At 38.6% G+C, this 12,370-nt stretch overlaps 1 protein-coding gene across 1 annotated transcript in view; it reads right to left on the bottom strand.

Moving 5' to 3' along the window:
- CUBN (cubilin) overlaps window positions 1-12,370 on the bottom strand; it is a 149,051-nt gene that overhangs the window by 29,893 nt on the left and 106,788 nt on the right. The window contains exons 50-55 of the mRNA XM_075143880.1: window positions 11,780-11,986; window positions 8,558-8,707; window positions 7,569-7,690; window positions 5,459-5,684; window positions 3,238-3,425; window positions 781-937 (exon numbers count right to left, since the gene is read on the bottom strand). Coding sequence (XP_074999981.1) covers window positions 781-937; window positions 3,238-3,425; window positions 5,459-5,684; window positions 7,569-7,690; window positions 8,558-8,707; window positions 11,780-11,986 — 1,050 coding nt within the window. The remainder of the gene's footprint in view (window positions 1-780; window positions 938-3,237; window positions 3,426-5,458; window positions 5,685-7,568; window positions 7,691-8,557; window positions 8,708-11,779; window positions 11,987-12,370) is intronic.

The following is a 12,370-nucleotide window of genomic DNA, read 5'->3' on the forward strand; positions in this document are numbered from 1 at the left end:
GTGCAGACATTATAAAAACAAAAGCAGTTTCAGTTCAGAATTCTGTAAACTTCAATAGTGTCTTCCTCCAAGCACTTCATTTCTCACTGTTTTAATCTGAATCCAGTGAAGGGAAAGCGGTTTCCTTTGGCAGCATCCTACAAAAAAACCAAACAGCCGACAGCAATTGAGCACTACTTCCTACACTTCTGGTGGGTTTGACCATCACAAAGCACATGCCATGGTGAAAGAAATGGAGAGCCCACCCAAGAAATGCCACTTGAGCTACATGAAATGTAAATACAACAAAACAAAGCAAAGGCCAGGGCAGGTGGTGAGAATTCATTTTTTCTCCTGAGAGCAGTTTATGTGAAGGGCATGGGCTACACTATACACAGGAGGAATTACCACAGTTTCAGCATGTGCCTTGAAAAGAACAGAGAGAGAAATTCTAAAGGAGGAGCAGATCCTTCTTCCTTTTTAAGAAGATTATAGCTTTAACTTCCAAGCAGTTTAACTAAAGAGAAACAAATTCTCAAAATTTAAAGCCTATTCATTTCTTTTCGGCACACTGAAAAGGCAAAGGTGACTAACAATAACTACGAAGTTATAGCTGCATGGAGGATCTTTGGCAAGTCCAATACTGGAGCACACAGTAGCTCCATTGTGTTCAGTAAGGAAACTCTTGGTTTCAAAAGCAGGGCAGAGGCTTCAGTGCCTTGCTGAACTGAGTTTGAATTGCTGATCAAACTAATCCAAAATGGACTAATAGAGCAGCCACCTGGCTTTGATGTTACTTACTGCTTATGAAAGATGCAGAGAAACCTGGCCCAGGAGCATCCTGAGACTGAAATACTGTAGTTATCACATTGTTTGGAGCAACAACAGGATCAGGAGCTGAACTTCCACATCCTGTGGTTAACAAAGCTGCTGCTTCTTCATCATTTCCTCTCCACACCTGACAAGCCCAGATTGAAAAATGTTTAGTGCTTTCAAAGCCCAGGAACTGCATATGCAATTGTTCTTTCCATAGACTTAGGGCAGGATTCATCTCACACTGAATCTTAGAGATCTAAATCTGAGCTAATCACTCTCCATTCACTCTACAGTCAGTGGAGACAAAAAGACTTCTCCAAGGAGTGAATCATAGAATAACTTAGGGTGTCAGGGACCTTTGAAGGGCATCTGGAGGTCATTTGCTCAAACCTCTACTGATAGCAGAACCAACATAGATCAGGTCCAGGGAACCAGAGAAAAATATTTTATGCACATCATTACCTACCTCCATTTTGTCTCTGCTAACTTATCTCCATACACCCTATGAATATGAATATCTGTGTATACAATGAATTATTAAATGCAATCCTTATATTATTCATAAGTCAATAAAAAACAAAGCTGTCATGCTAGGCTAATGTAGAGGCATCAAACTGGAAGATCTGGATCCTTAATATCTAGTGTTGCTAATCAAAAATTATTCCCATTTTTGTAATGTTGCATTCACTTCTTCAATGACAAGTATCAAATATGTAGAGAGTTAACAAAAGAATATAATTCACAAAAAATATAATAAAGAAAAATACACAATTTTTAAAAATATTACTTCAACTGTACCAATAGCCAATTTAAGTTCAATCAAACCATGCATTCAAGAAGCACATGCAGGTTTAGGTAGGTATTTAAGTGAAACCTTCTTCAGGTAATTACTTAAACATGTACTTGAGGCTCACGGTTTAAGCACTGAATTTTAACACACATCTAAAATGAAACATAGGCATAAATGTTTGATGTTTCTGAGTGCTTAAATAATTTCCTGAATTGGGATGTTTATTGCCAAGGATTTAAAATGTCTCCTTAAGAAAAAAGAAAAAAAATTTTATTCTAATAATAGATTTATTTTTCATCGATGTGTTTGAACAGTTTTTTTACTGGTACTTTATATCAAAAACATATTAAAAACAAATAATATCTGTTTTTTAAAATAATGTGTTTGAAATAAGTCTAGTGGAACTAGGACAACCACATGAAATTGTGCTTGCTCTAAACAACCATCCTAGAAAGGGTTAGCCAAGGGTTAGTCTGTAAGTGTAGGCATATGAATAACCTCATTCATCTGGCCAGGTGTTTGAGGCAATGGATGCTCAAAGAATTAACATAAACAGTCCATGGCCTGGCCAAGATTTTGCAAAGTCACTATTGATTTTGGATTCCTCTTTTTTGGCTGCTCAGCTTAGAATGAATGGAAGAAACTTACACCTGTTCCACACTTTTTCATATCCAGACACTTTCATACATCTCAAATTGGACATTCAGAAACGGAGGTGGACATCACCAAAAATTTCAGATTTTTCTCTATGGAGAAAATCTCCAGTTGACATAGTTTTGACCATGTCATTCAGACAGTTTAGAAATTTTAAATTAAAGCACCTTCACTGGGTGGCATTAAGACTTTCATATTAGTGAAATTTATTGTAACATATTACATCAATTAATCAGAGGAGCAGGCTATGAAACAACAAATCTAATAGTATTTTTTCCCACAGCCTTAAGAAATGAGTGCAACTGTGGTTTGTAACTTAGTAGGTATAGATCAGATGTACAGCTGCTCAAGTCTTCCTACATGTTGTCAAATTATGTTTGCCCTTTATTTCAAGTGGGAGTTGTACTGCTGTGGAGAAAATGAGCACAAAACCACTGAACATATGCCAAATGCCTGAGAAAAAAATGACACTGAAAAATTCAAAGCATGTCCACTCCATTCTGTTGCTTTGAAAACAAGTGGCTCTTGACAACCTATGAAAGATAAGAATGCTATCTTTGTTTTTTGAGATAAAAAAAGAAGGATTAGTGCAACTTGGACAGTATAAAGAAGTTTTGTAGAATTATAGTGTCACATTCCTGTTTTTTTACTCACTGGAGTAATTGAAAAGGTCTTTTCATCACCCTATATTTTCTCACTATTTCCTGGTTCTGAAGACATATGTACTTTTTTCATATTTTTCATTTTTGGGGCAGCATGTAGGGTGATGGGACCCTGCTGGAGGTGGAACCTCAAGAACTGATAAAAATTAAAAATATATACAAGCCAGTTCTCAAGGCATACAGAAAATTGACTGTATTGGTACAAGGACTTCAGTTTATATTTCCTAAATTTTATGCCTTGACAATCCTAACCATGACATGATTGCAAAACAGGATTCTGGAATCATGACTTCTTAAAGCACTGCTCTGCTGATCTAATGCCAACAATTATTTTACCTTCACATAACTGCTCTGGCAACTTCCATTGCTATCTGGGATCTGGAAGTTACTGTGGAAGTTCATCTCCAAGTGTTTGCTTTCATGCGTAATGATGGTCCATGTGCATCTGGTGTTCACGGGAAAGTTTTGAGGCCAGTGAGGAGACTTGATCATACCATTATCTGAATGAATGATTCCACCACATCCTGAAAAAGATAGCAACAGGTGGGAGGAATGTTCAAATATTTCCTGTTGTGTAAGCTTTGAATGGCTGCTTGCTTCTGTGGCTGCAAGAGTGAGAGTGAAAAGCCATGACACCCATTCAAATTTCATTTACCCCTCTTTTGCTTTATTTTCCTTCTCTCACCCCTGTAGCAGGGAGGTAGCTACACTCTAGAGAAGATCTGTCTTCGTACTTCACTTTCTCTTCTTCACAAGCTCCTTCTCCTTGCCAGTTCATACGCTTTTGCTTTGGTCCATCTATACGCTGCTGACAATTAGGACTATTGCTCACATAGAGAGTAAGGGTCAGAAATACATTAATGAGGAGCTTCTCCTGAGACTTCCCACACCCCACAGCATGCACATCATGACTGACAGCCATTCAGAGAAGTACCCTGGGGAAAAAAAAAATCAATCTACTGCTAAATCCTTGTTTTTCTCACTCTGCAACATGTTAATAATGCAGTTCCACATGTGAATCTACTCAAGCTACATCCGTTTACCCAGGGCAAGATGGTGACTTCTCCTCCAGCCCAGGCAGCCCTGTGGATCTCAGTGGGATTATGGAGAGGGCTGAAAAACATGCCTTTAAAAATTGTTAACAGATTCATTTATAAGGGGGAATAGCTGGTCATGGCTCTGTGGCAGCTCTTGTTCTTATACATAATAAGTTTAGTTAATTTGAAACATACTCACAAATACCATGCCAAGAATTATTTACTCGGGCTATGCGTACAGTACTAGCAACCCATTATTATTTCAGCGATGATGTAGTAAAAGGATGAATAAAGAACAAAAAAAGCCTTACAACATTCTACTTTTTTTCCTCTTAATTAAAAAAATATATATTAGCTTTAAAAGGAAGGTTTTATTTTTCATTTTTCTATGTTAGATAGCAATTGAGTTTAGAAGGATATGAGGCCAAGTTTTGCTCACACATACAGAATGTAAACCCAGAGGTTCTCAGTGGACAAATGAGAAGAAAGCTTAGGAAAGGACACCAGGTATATAAAAAAAGAAATCTCCTTTCACAGAGAGAATACTGACTACGCACATTGCATATATATGCTAATGTCTACTACATCATTGAAGAGGGGTCCTCCTTGCACATGAAATTCCAGTGACAACAGAGAAAAGTGTCAAAAACCTGCTTGTGACAGCAAGCAGAGACTATTGATGTGTTTAAGATGACACTCCATCAACTGACTGTGTGAATACTGCTAGATCATTAACTGATGGAAAGCTGCTCATCATCAGCCAGAAGGTTTGCAGCTCGAGGTGACACTAGGGAACACATTGCCGGCTCTGTACTGAGGTAGGAAGACACAATGAATTCTGCACTGCCACCAGCCAGCATATCTACACTTGCCTTTAATCACTTCCTGAAGGACAGTGTGCAAATGGTGAGCTACCTTTTTTTTTTTTTTTAATCCTGAGAGATGATAATTTCAACAGAGGGAAGGTATCTTTTTAAAATATACCAATTCAATCCTGCGTGTGTACCACCTTCAAAAGTGTACCAATATCTCCACTAAAGTGGAAAAGTTTTAGGCTGTTGTCACATGTGCTCTTTGAGAAGTTCTGTCTGCCTCTCTGTTTTGAAACTGACCTCTTTCTAGTTTTAAGTTTTTAAACCAAATCAAACTGTGAAACAATTGTTATTCAAGAAATGAAATGTCTCATAGTCACTGACAATAGATACCACTGCTGGGAGGATAACGGGCATGGTATCAATTTACAGACATCAAGAAACTACCAGTGGGAGGCCTAAAAAGTACAAAATCAGTCCAAATTTGATTTCATTGTGTGAGATCAGACAACTCTGGTTTAATACTTGACTTTTTTATTGCTGGCTTCTCTCAGAAATGCTGAAGATGTTGGCATGTATTTCTTTTGTTCTTTAATGCAAACCTTATTAAAGAGGAGGAATCCTATTTCATTTTCTGGTTGAAAAGTGCTATATAGGCATGATGTACCGCTATGTTAGACCTGACAAAACCAGTATTTTTTCTCTTACCTAGAGATTCTGCTGTCCATGTTGCATAAAAACCACCTCCTTGAATAGAGTGATCAGAGTTAAAGATGATGACTAGCTTGCTGGAACCAGACTGAATAGTCCCAGGGGATGTGTTTCCACAATACTTTCCTATGACAGGAGACCCAGGAGAGCCACCATTCAGGATAGTAACAGAGTCCCACTTACAAAGTGAGTGATTTTCAACGTGGAAGGCTGTAAAAGTAAGCTGCAACACACAAAAGAGATATTCAGGAGCTAACACCAGCCACACCAGAGGAGGGGTTAGAGCAATTCCAGCCAAATCCCGTAGCCATCCCAGCACAATGATTTCTGGGTATGCTCAGAAATCCGACTCTCACTTCACTGTGATGCTTTCCTGCAAGTATAGCTTGGAGTCTTGCCACTCTAAGTAACAGTAGCTACTTACCATGAAAAAAGAAATGGAAGAGGAACACACAAGTTCAAGACTGGCACTATTGGAACTTAACCATATGTTTGAACCTAAGTATTTGCTTCAAAACGGTCTTAAATATGTGCAGGTGTTGAACCACTTTCCTGCTCTCAAGGCTTCTGGTCATGAAATCTGAAGTTGCACATTCAAATATAAGTAGCTATGTAAGCAGAAAGCCTTGGATTTTTTTTCTTCCTATTATTTTGAATCAGAATACTTAACAGTTGCTAAAAATAATGCTAGCTGCCATTAAATCTGAGAGAAACAGTTGCATGGTTGGTTCCTGTGGGCCTGGATGCAGCACTTAAATAGATTGGGTTGGGCAGGCAGCCTCTGAACCCTGTCTCCCTGCCACACTGATGCCATTTGTCCTTGGAGCGATATGCAAATGGGTGGGATTTCCAGTTCAAAGATTTAGATTGCTGATCCAGTAGCCTCCTGGATTTGTTGATGTTGAAATATTGATGTACGCTAATGACTGCCTTGCCCTTTTCCAATAAGTTTTTTTTGCCAGTTCCAGGATTGGGATCTTTGTAGAAAAGTTTAGCAAATACATAGTACTTCTTCCTGTAACTTTTGTGTATATTCATTTCCAGAAGAACTCTGCCTGAAGCAAAGACCAAATACAAATTTAGTTCAAGTGGTTTAAGTTTGGAACTTTACCAGCAACTGAAACTGGCAGCTTTTACTGGAAAAGGTTAGTCTGCCTTCACTGAGGGGGCTGCTACTCAGTCCTTTTAAAATAGAAATTTACTTCCATCTGATTAAGATTAGTTCTGCTTTAAACAAATTTGCGGATTAAAGAGAAGTTTTGTCTTCTGCTAAAATAATCCTGTATTCCCTGAAGTAAGTATCTAGACAGTGGTCAGAATATCATGCAGCAAAATAATTAGGACTATGGGTTTGCATTTCTAAGAAATACCTTGGTAGTTGTAAATAAGGAAAACATGATAGGGAAATTAATGAAAGACATTGCATATGAAAATCTGCAATATGTTTTTACAAAATTGCTTTTCAGATATTTTTCTGACCTGGACCTCAGATGTCATCGGTTGGACCTGTTCTCCAAAGGATCAGTCAAATAATTCAGTGAGTGAAATTCAGCACTCCTTCATCATAAAGGTACTTAAATTGGTCTCTCAGCACTTTGGGTCAAGGAGGTAGCACCTCAGGCAGCCCGTTAATAAGTTATTGAGAAATTAGAGTAGGATCTCATTGATGTAAATTGTACCAATATTATCTTCCAGACTAACCAGAAAGTAAATACGCAAGTAACTTTCTAGTGGCTTGTAATTTTTCTGCAGAGAAGAAAAAACTTCAGCCTCATGTTTATTCTTATGATAACGACAATATCCATGCACATCTAATAACATGAGTTATTTTAGTTTCCTAAACGTAGAAAGTCATTGGTTAAAGGAGAAGTTGGTGCTATGTTTTGAGGTCAAGTTAGACTAGGATCCTTCTGCTTTTCAGAAAGCACAATCTAGTTTGGTTGTGTTATCTTCGTTTCCCCCTCTTCCTTAGGTAAGGCTGATGGAGAGATATTTAATTCCTCCACATTTCTGATTTTCCAAATTGTCTCAAACCTGTTCCTCAAGATTCAGAGGGTGCTTCTCGCACTGCCAGCTGCACACACAATCATGGCATTGTGTTACTCACAGTGATGGTTTCACCTTCAGGGGCTTCCAACAACCAGGAGCAGCGATTCAGGTTGCTGTAAGGCTCTGGGTAGTTGGGACTTGAGATAACTCCCCTTTCACCTGACTGTATACCACCACAGGCTGAAGAAAAAAAGTAACATTTCAATACATTTTAGAAACTGAACACTATAAGCAAATGACTGAAAAATTATTCAGCTTGTAATAGTATTAAAGCATATTTATGTTGGACTGATACAGGGAAGGATGAACAATTTATCTGGGAAAATCCAAGTTTTAAAATCTTTGTCACTGAATAGTAAACGAACAGATGCAATGACCTTGAAACTTTGCATTTATTCTGATACTTAATATAGCTCTACAAAACCTTTGCCAGCTGACACTTACAGCTGCCTCCTCCACCTTATCTTCCATTTATTTATCTCAGACTCCTAAGCAAACTAGTGCCATTCTTGGACCAACACAATCAAGTCAAAAACTTGCTGATGTGTCTAGATAAGCACCAGGGCTAAATTCAGCTGTGACAGGAAGAATAGCTGTGTTGGCATGTAAATGGCAAAGTGGTGTAATTTGCACTGATATGGCTTTAAGTGGATTTCAAAATGAGTGCAAAGGTTCAACAGCAGAATGCATTTCAGCCATGCTAGCGCTCTGGAGGCCTATTTGAAGTAAGTCAAACTTGGCTGCTGTTACCTGTTACATCCCTATTCCCAAGAGCAACCAGCTGTTCTGAGTGTTGCACTGCATTGCAAAAACTCAAATGTGGTTTGGGGAATGGGAACAGTGAGGCGGAAAATAAATCTGAAAGTTCAATTGCTAGCATATGTTTGCTTTAGATGGATATAAATAGTGGCAGGCACTGTGTAGCTTTTGAGGACCTCTTTTTGAGAGTTGATCCCATAGTGTGTATTCTCAGTATCACCAAATGAATGGCAACATTCCCCAGAAGTGCCTCAGTCAGCAAGGGCAACAGTCTATCAAGCCATGTACCTTCAAACGTGTAATGGGCCAAGAATCCTTTATCTTCTGTGTTTTCATCGCTTACAAAGTGTACCCAGATCTGGGGGGCAGCTATGACTAGTGGCACAGATGGTGCTGCCTGACCACAAAGTCTGGCTATTAGCTCTCCATCAGCATCCCCTGAGTAAAGAAAGGAAAAAACCACACTTTTTGAATCCTAAAAGAGCTACAATATCATAGGAATACATCAAAGGAATACATAGGGCAAACATGCATTTCGTTTTGTTTTGACTAGAAAACAGAGAAAAGTACATATCACAATAACTGATTATTTGTTATCGGTATAGGTAGGGTGCTGCAGTTCATTGCTAGGATCTACATCTTGACAACGAGGAAGTTCTCTCCAAAGCTGTTTTAATGATCCTTTTAATATCTTGGGCTCCTTCTCTCCCCTCCCTGCCATCCTGTACACTTTCATTTTGTATGACCCATCAGACCCAAAACCACAGAAAGTGTCCCAAAACCGCAGATGTTTGGGGCAGAACAGTGGAAGATATGGCCCAAGGACCTGATCTCATGGAAGCCTATTGAGTCTCTTTGTTTGTGACATCCTCATTAAAGTCAACAGGAATTTTGAGTTTTCTACCATATAGGGATGTGCTTCATCCATGAACAAGCTGTCACTGCTGTATTAATAATGGGCATCTCTTTCCTAGGGAGCTCAACTTACTGTTCTCTGTATGGCAAAAAATGCCAGCACTTGCTCAAATCATTGAAACCTAAAAAGAAAGCACAACACAGGTTGTTGCACTTCTGTGACGCTGAATGTTTGCTCATGTTCGTGTAAGCTCTTATCCATCACATATTGGTAAAAGTATCAGTTTCTGTTTAGTACTGATATATTCTCAGGAGAAGGAAAATGAGTGTAATAGTGTTCCTCACGACATCCAGGCAATGCCATTCCTAAGTTTGCTTCTCTAATAACAGCAGGCTGCTGGTCTTAAAAGTCTCCATTCAAAAGCAACTCCTAACTCCATACAGAGTGGCAGGCTGTTCTTGTGAAGAAGGCAGTAGAGCAGGAGGGAGAAACTTTGGGCACTCTTCAAAGCCCTTTCACAGTTATTGCAAGTAACGTGGCTGAGTAACTTAATCTTTCTGTCATATATAGTGACACAACCACCATCTGAAATGCCTTGAAGCACAGGGATAAAAGGTGACCTATAATAAAATTCTATTAATGTAAATTACATAGAGAAATGCTAAAACCTGTCTTGTTAACATGCACTAAAAACGATACTGAGCTGTACAAGCAGAAGACGTTCATGATAAATTATAGTTTGGGAAAAAATAGTAATAACTACTTTGAGCATTAAAATGTGAAGTGTACTTTTTCTTTTTTGCACTTCTTACAAGGTGATTGACTATGTGACAGATGTGACCCAGGTTACTCAGTCTCTACAGTGGGAAAAGTGACACCAGTCACTGCTTTCATGAATGGTCAGCTGGCCAGAGATCTATACTGTTGATAAACAGAAAATGTAAAAGAAAGATTGTGCTGTAAGATTTGGTTCAAACTGAAGGGAATGGTCTGAAAGACAAAAGCAAGTGTCTTCCGCAAAAGCCAGAAGTTAGGACTATATTTCACTGTAGCGATATGCTCAGCTTTTTTACCATGTACAGACTACATGCACGTGCCTGATAATTTAATAACTTAATATAAACCCTTGCCCTAAGAAATACGAAATATTTATTTTATCTATTTAGATTAAATATTTCTCAGTGAATACACAAAGTCAGTTCTGCGCTTTTTTTTTCCATTCAGTACCATTAAGTGTGTTGTATGGGTAGCTCAAAAGAATTTTACACATCTCAGCTTCATTTGGGGTCTCTCCGGTAACTTACTGTGAATTGGACCTTCCCCCAAATTCACATCTGCTCTGTTGAGAGTCTTAAATAACACGTGCCTGAGTTTAATGATATTCTGCACTATTTACATCTCGGTGCTTGTTAAATGTTACTTGTCAGCATACACAGCTGAATTAGGGCATTCTGCCTTTGATATGACAGTGGTTGTGAAACAGAAGATCCATTAGTATGGCCAAAATGAACATTACTATTTAGATGAAAAAACTGTGTAGAGCAAAATAAGACTACGTTTTTTCTCTTTCCTTTGATTGTATTACCTGGAGGCCTGAGGTTCACAATAAAGTTAGAGTAGTGGGAACTGATGAGTAACAGACCAGATATATTTTATTATTTCTTTCTCTGAGTTTTCTTTCTATTATTTCCTAGCTCCGATGCATACGTGGGAGGGAATTGTTAGGCTATGCAGCTATGCATGCTTTGGCTCTACACAGGACAAACGGATGCTATACAATCAAGAGCTCTCTTTCAAATGAATGCAAATAAGGATGTAACAGATTCCTGCTCTCAACCCCACCACATCTTTCAGAAACAACTTCCTGGTAAATTAGAACCTGCTCGCGCTGGGACTCACAGATACAGCCTCTCAGTGAAGAAGACAGCTGGAGCTTTCATACTACGCTTGGCATTAGCTGAGCGACTTCCACATGACATTTCCAGTTGCTTGTTCTTACGGATAGCTAAAGTTGCTCAAAAATGCAGAGATATTACTGGTGCATTAATCCTGTGATTTTTTTCCTTTTAAATGCTTCAGTCTGTATATTGTGATGCAGTCTCACAGGAAATATGGATTTGTTTTTGGAGAATCATCTTATAGAGTACAAAAGCGGGGTTTGAAGTGGGTATGCAGCCCAGAGGCTATGAATAATTAATGCATTCTTTACTCCACTCCTGCTGTCCCTGGAGATATTTCAGGAGCAGGGAGAGAATGGGCTGTGGACCAAATAAATTGTATTGATGACTTCAACTTCTCCTGACTGCCATCTTTCAAGGGAGATTAAGTGAAATTTGTATTGTCCCTTGTAAAGAGAGAGTAAGGTGTGTGTTGCAGGCACCAGAACACTTTATCCCCTCAAAATACGTATCCAGTTTTCCATTTTCTCCCCTGAAAGAAAGGATGACCAAATCCATGCATCCATTGCTCTGGCAGTGAAATCCCACTCCTGGTCCAGGAGGCAACATGGAAGGCATGCATGTGAACACTCTCAAATGTGCAGATCCTACAACAATCACTCTCTGCAAATATATATGAACAAGATTTGGCACAAACACTGTTGCACAACTGGAATCTTGACAGGCTTATTCCATTCTCCTGCTGAACATACAAACCTATTTGTAACTCTAGGTAGTCATACTGGCAGTCCTGGTGATGTTCCAAGTGGAAATCCTCGAAAGAGATATATATGGATGAATTATAGTGGGAGGGGTTTTCAATGGTCCATTCACAGTTCAGGTTACTTGTGTAATTTTTGACACCATCATAACCAGGAGAAGAGAAATTCCCACCTGCATATCCCATCAGGGTTCCACCACAAACTGCAGAAACAAAATATAATTTATTTAAAAATAGTAATAATTCTTGTATGAAGAGAAATCTTGCCCCTGTTTATCCTGATATGCGCATGTCAGCAAGTCTATGTACTGATTAGATCAAAACTTTTTCCATCTTCTTCCTTTTTTATAATTTACTGCTGTGTAAAAGAGAATTCTTGCCTAGTATCCCAGAATCTATTGGCAAGTCTTTAAAAACACATGTGTAAAGCAAAGAAACAACAATTATTCATGGCATCAAATAAAATATTTCAGCAGCACCATCAATACAACAAGCATTATTTAACATTTTGATAAAATCCCACTGCAGCTCCAGGTCAGTATTGCTCAGCCCTACCCATTACCTAATTCTAGACTCAAGAGAAGATT

This window comes from Calonectris borealis, chromosome 2 (genome assembly GCF_964195595.1).
Source record: "Calonectris borealis chromosome 2, bCalBor7.hap1.2, whole genome shotgun sequence".
Classification (NCBI taxonomy): Eukaryota; Metazoa; Chordata; class Aves; order Procellariiformes; family Procellariidae; genus Calonectris; species Calonectris borealis.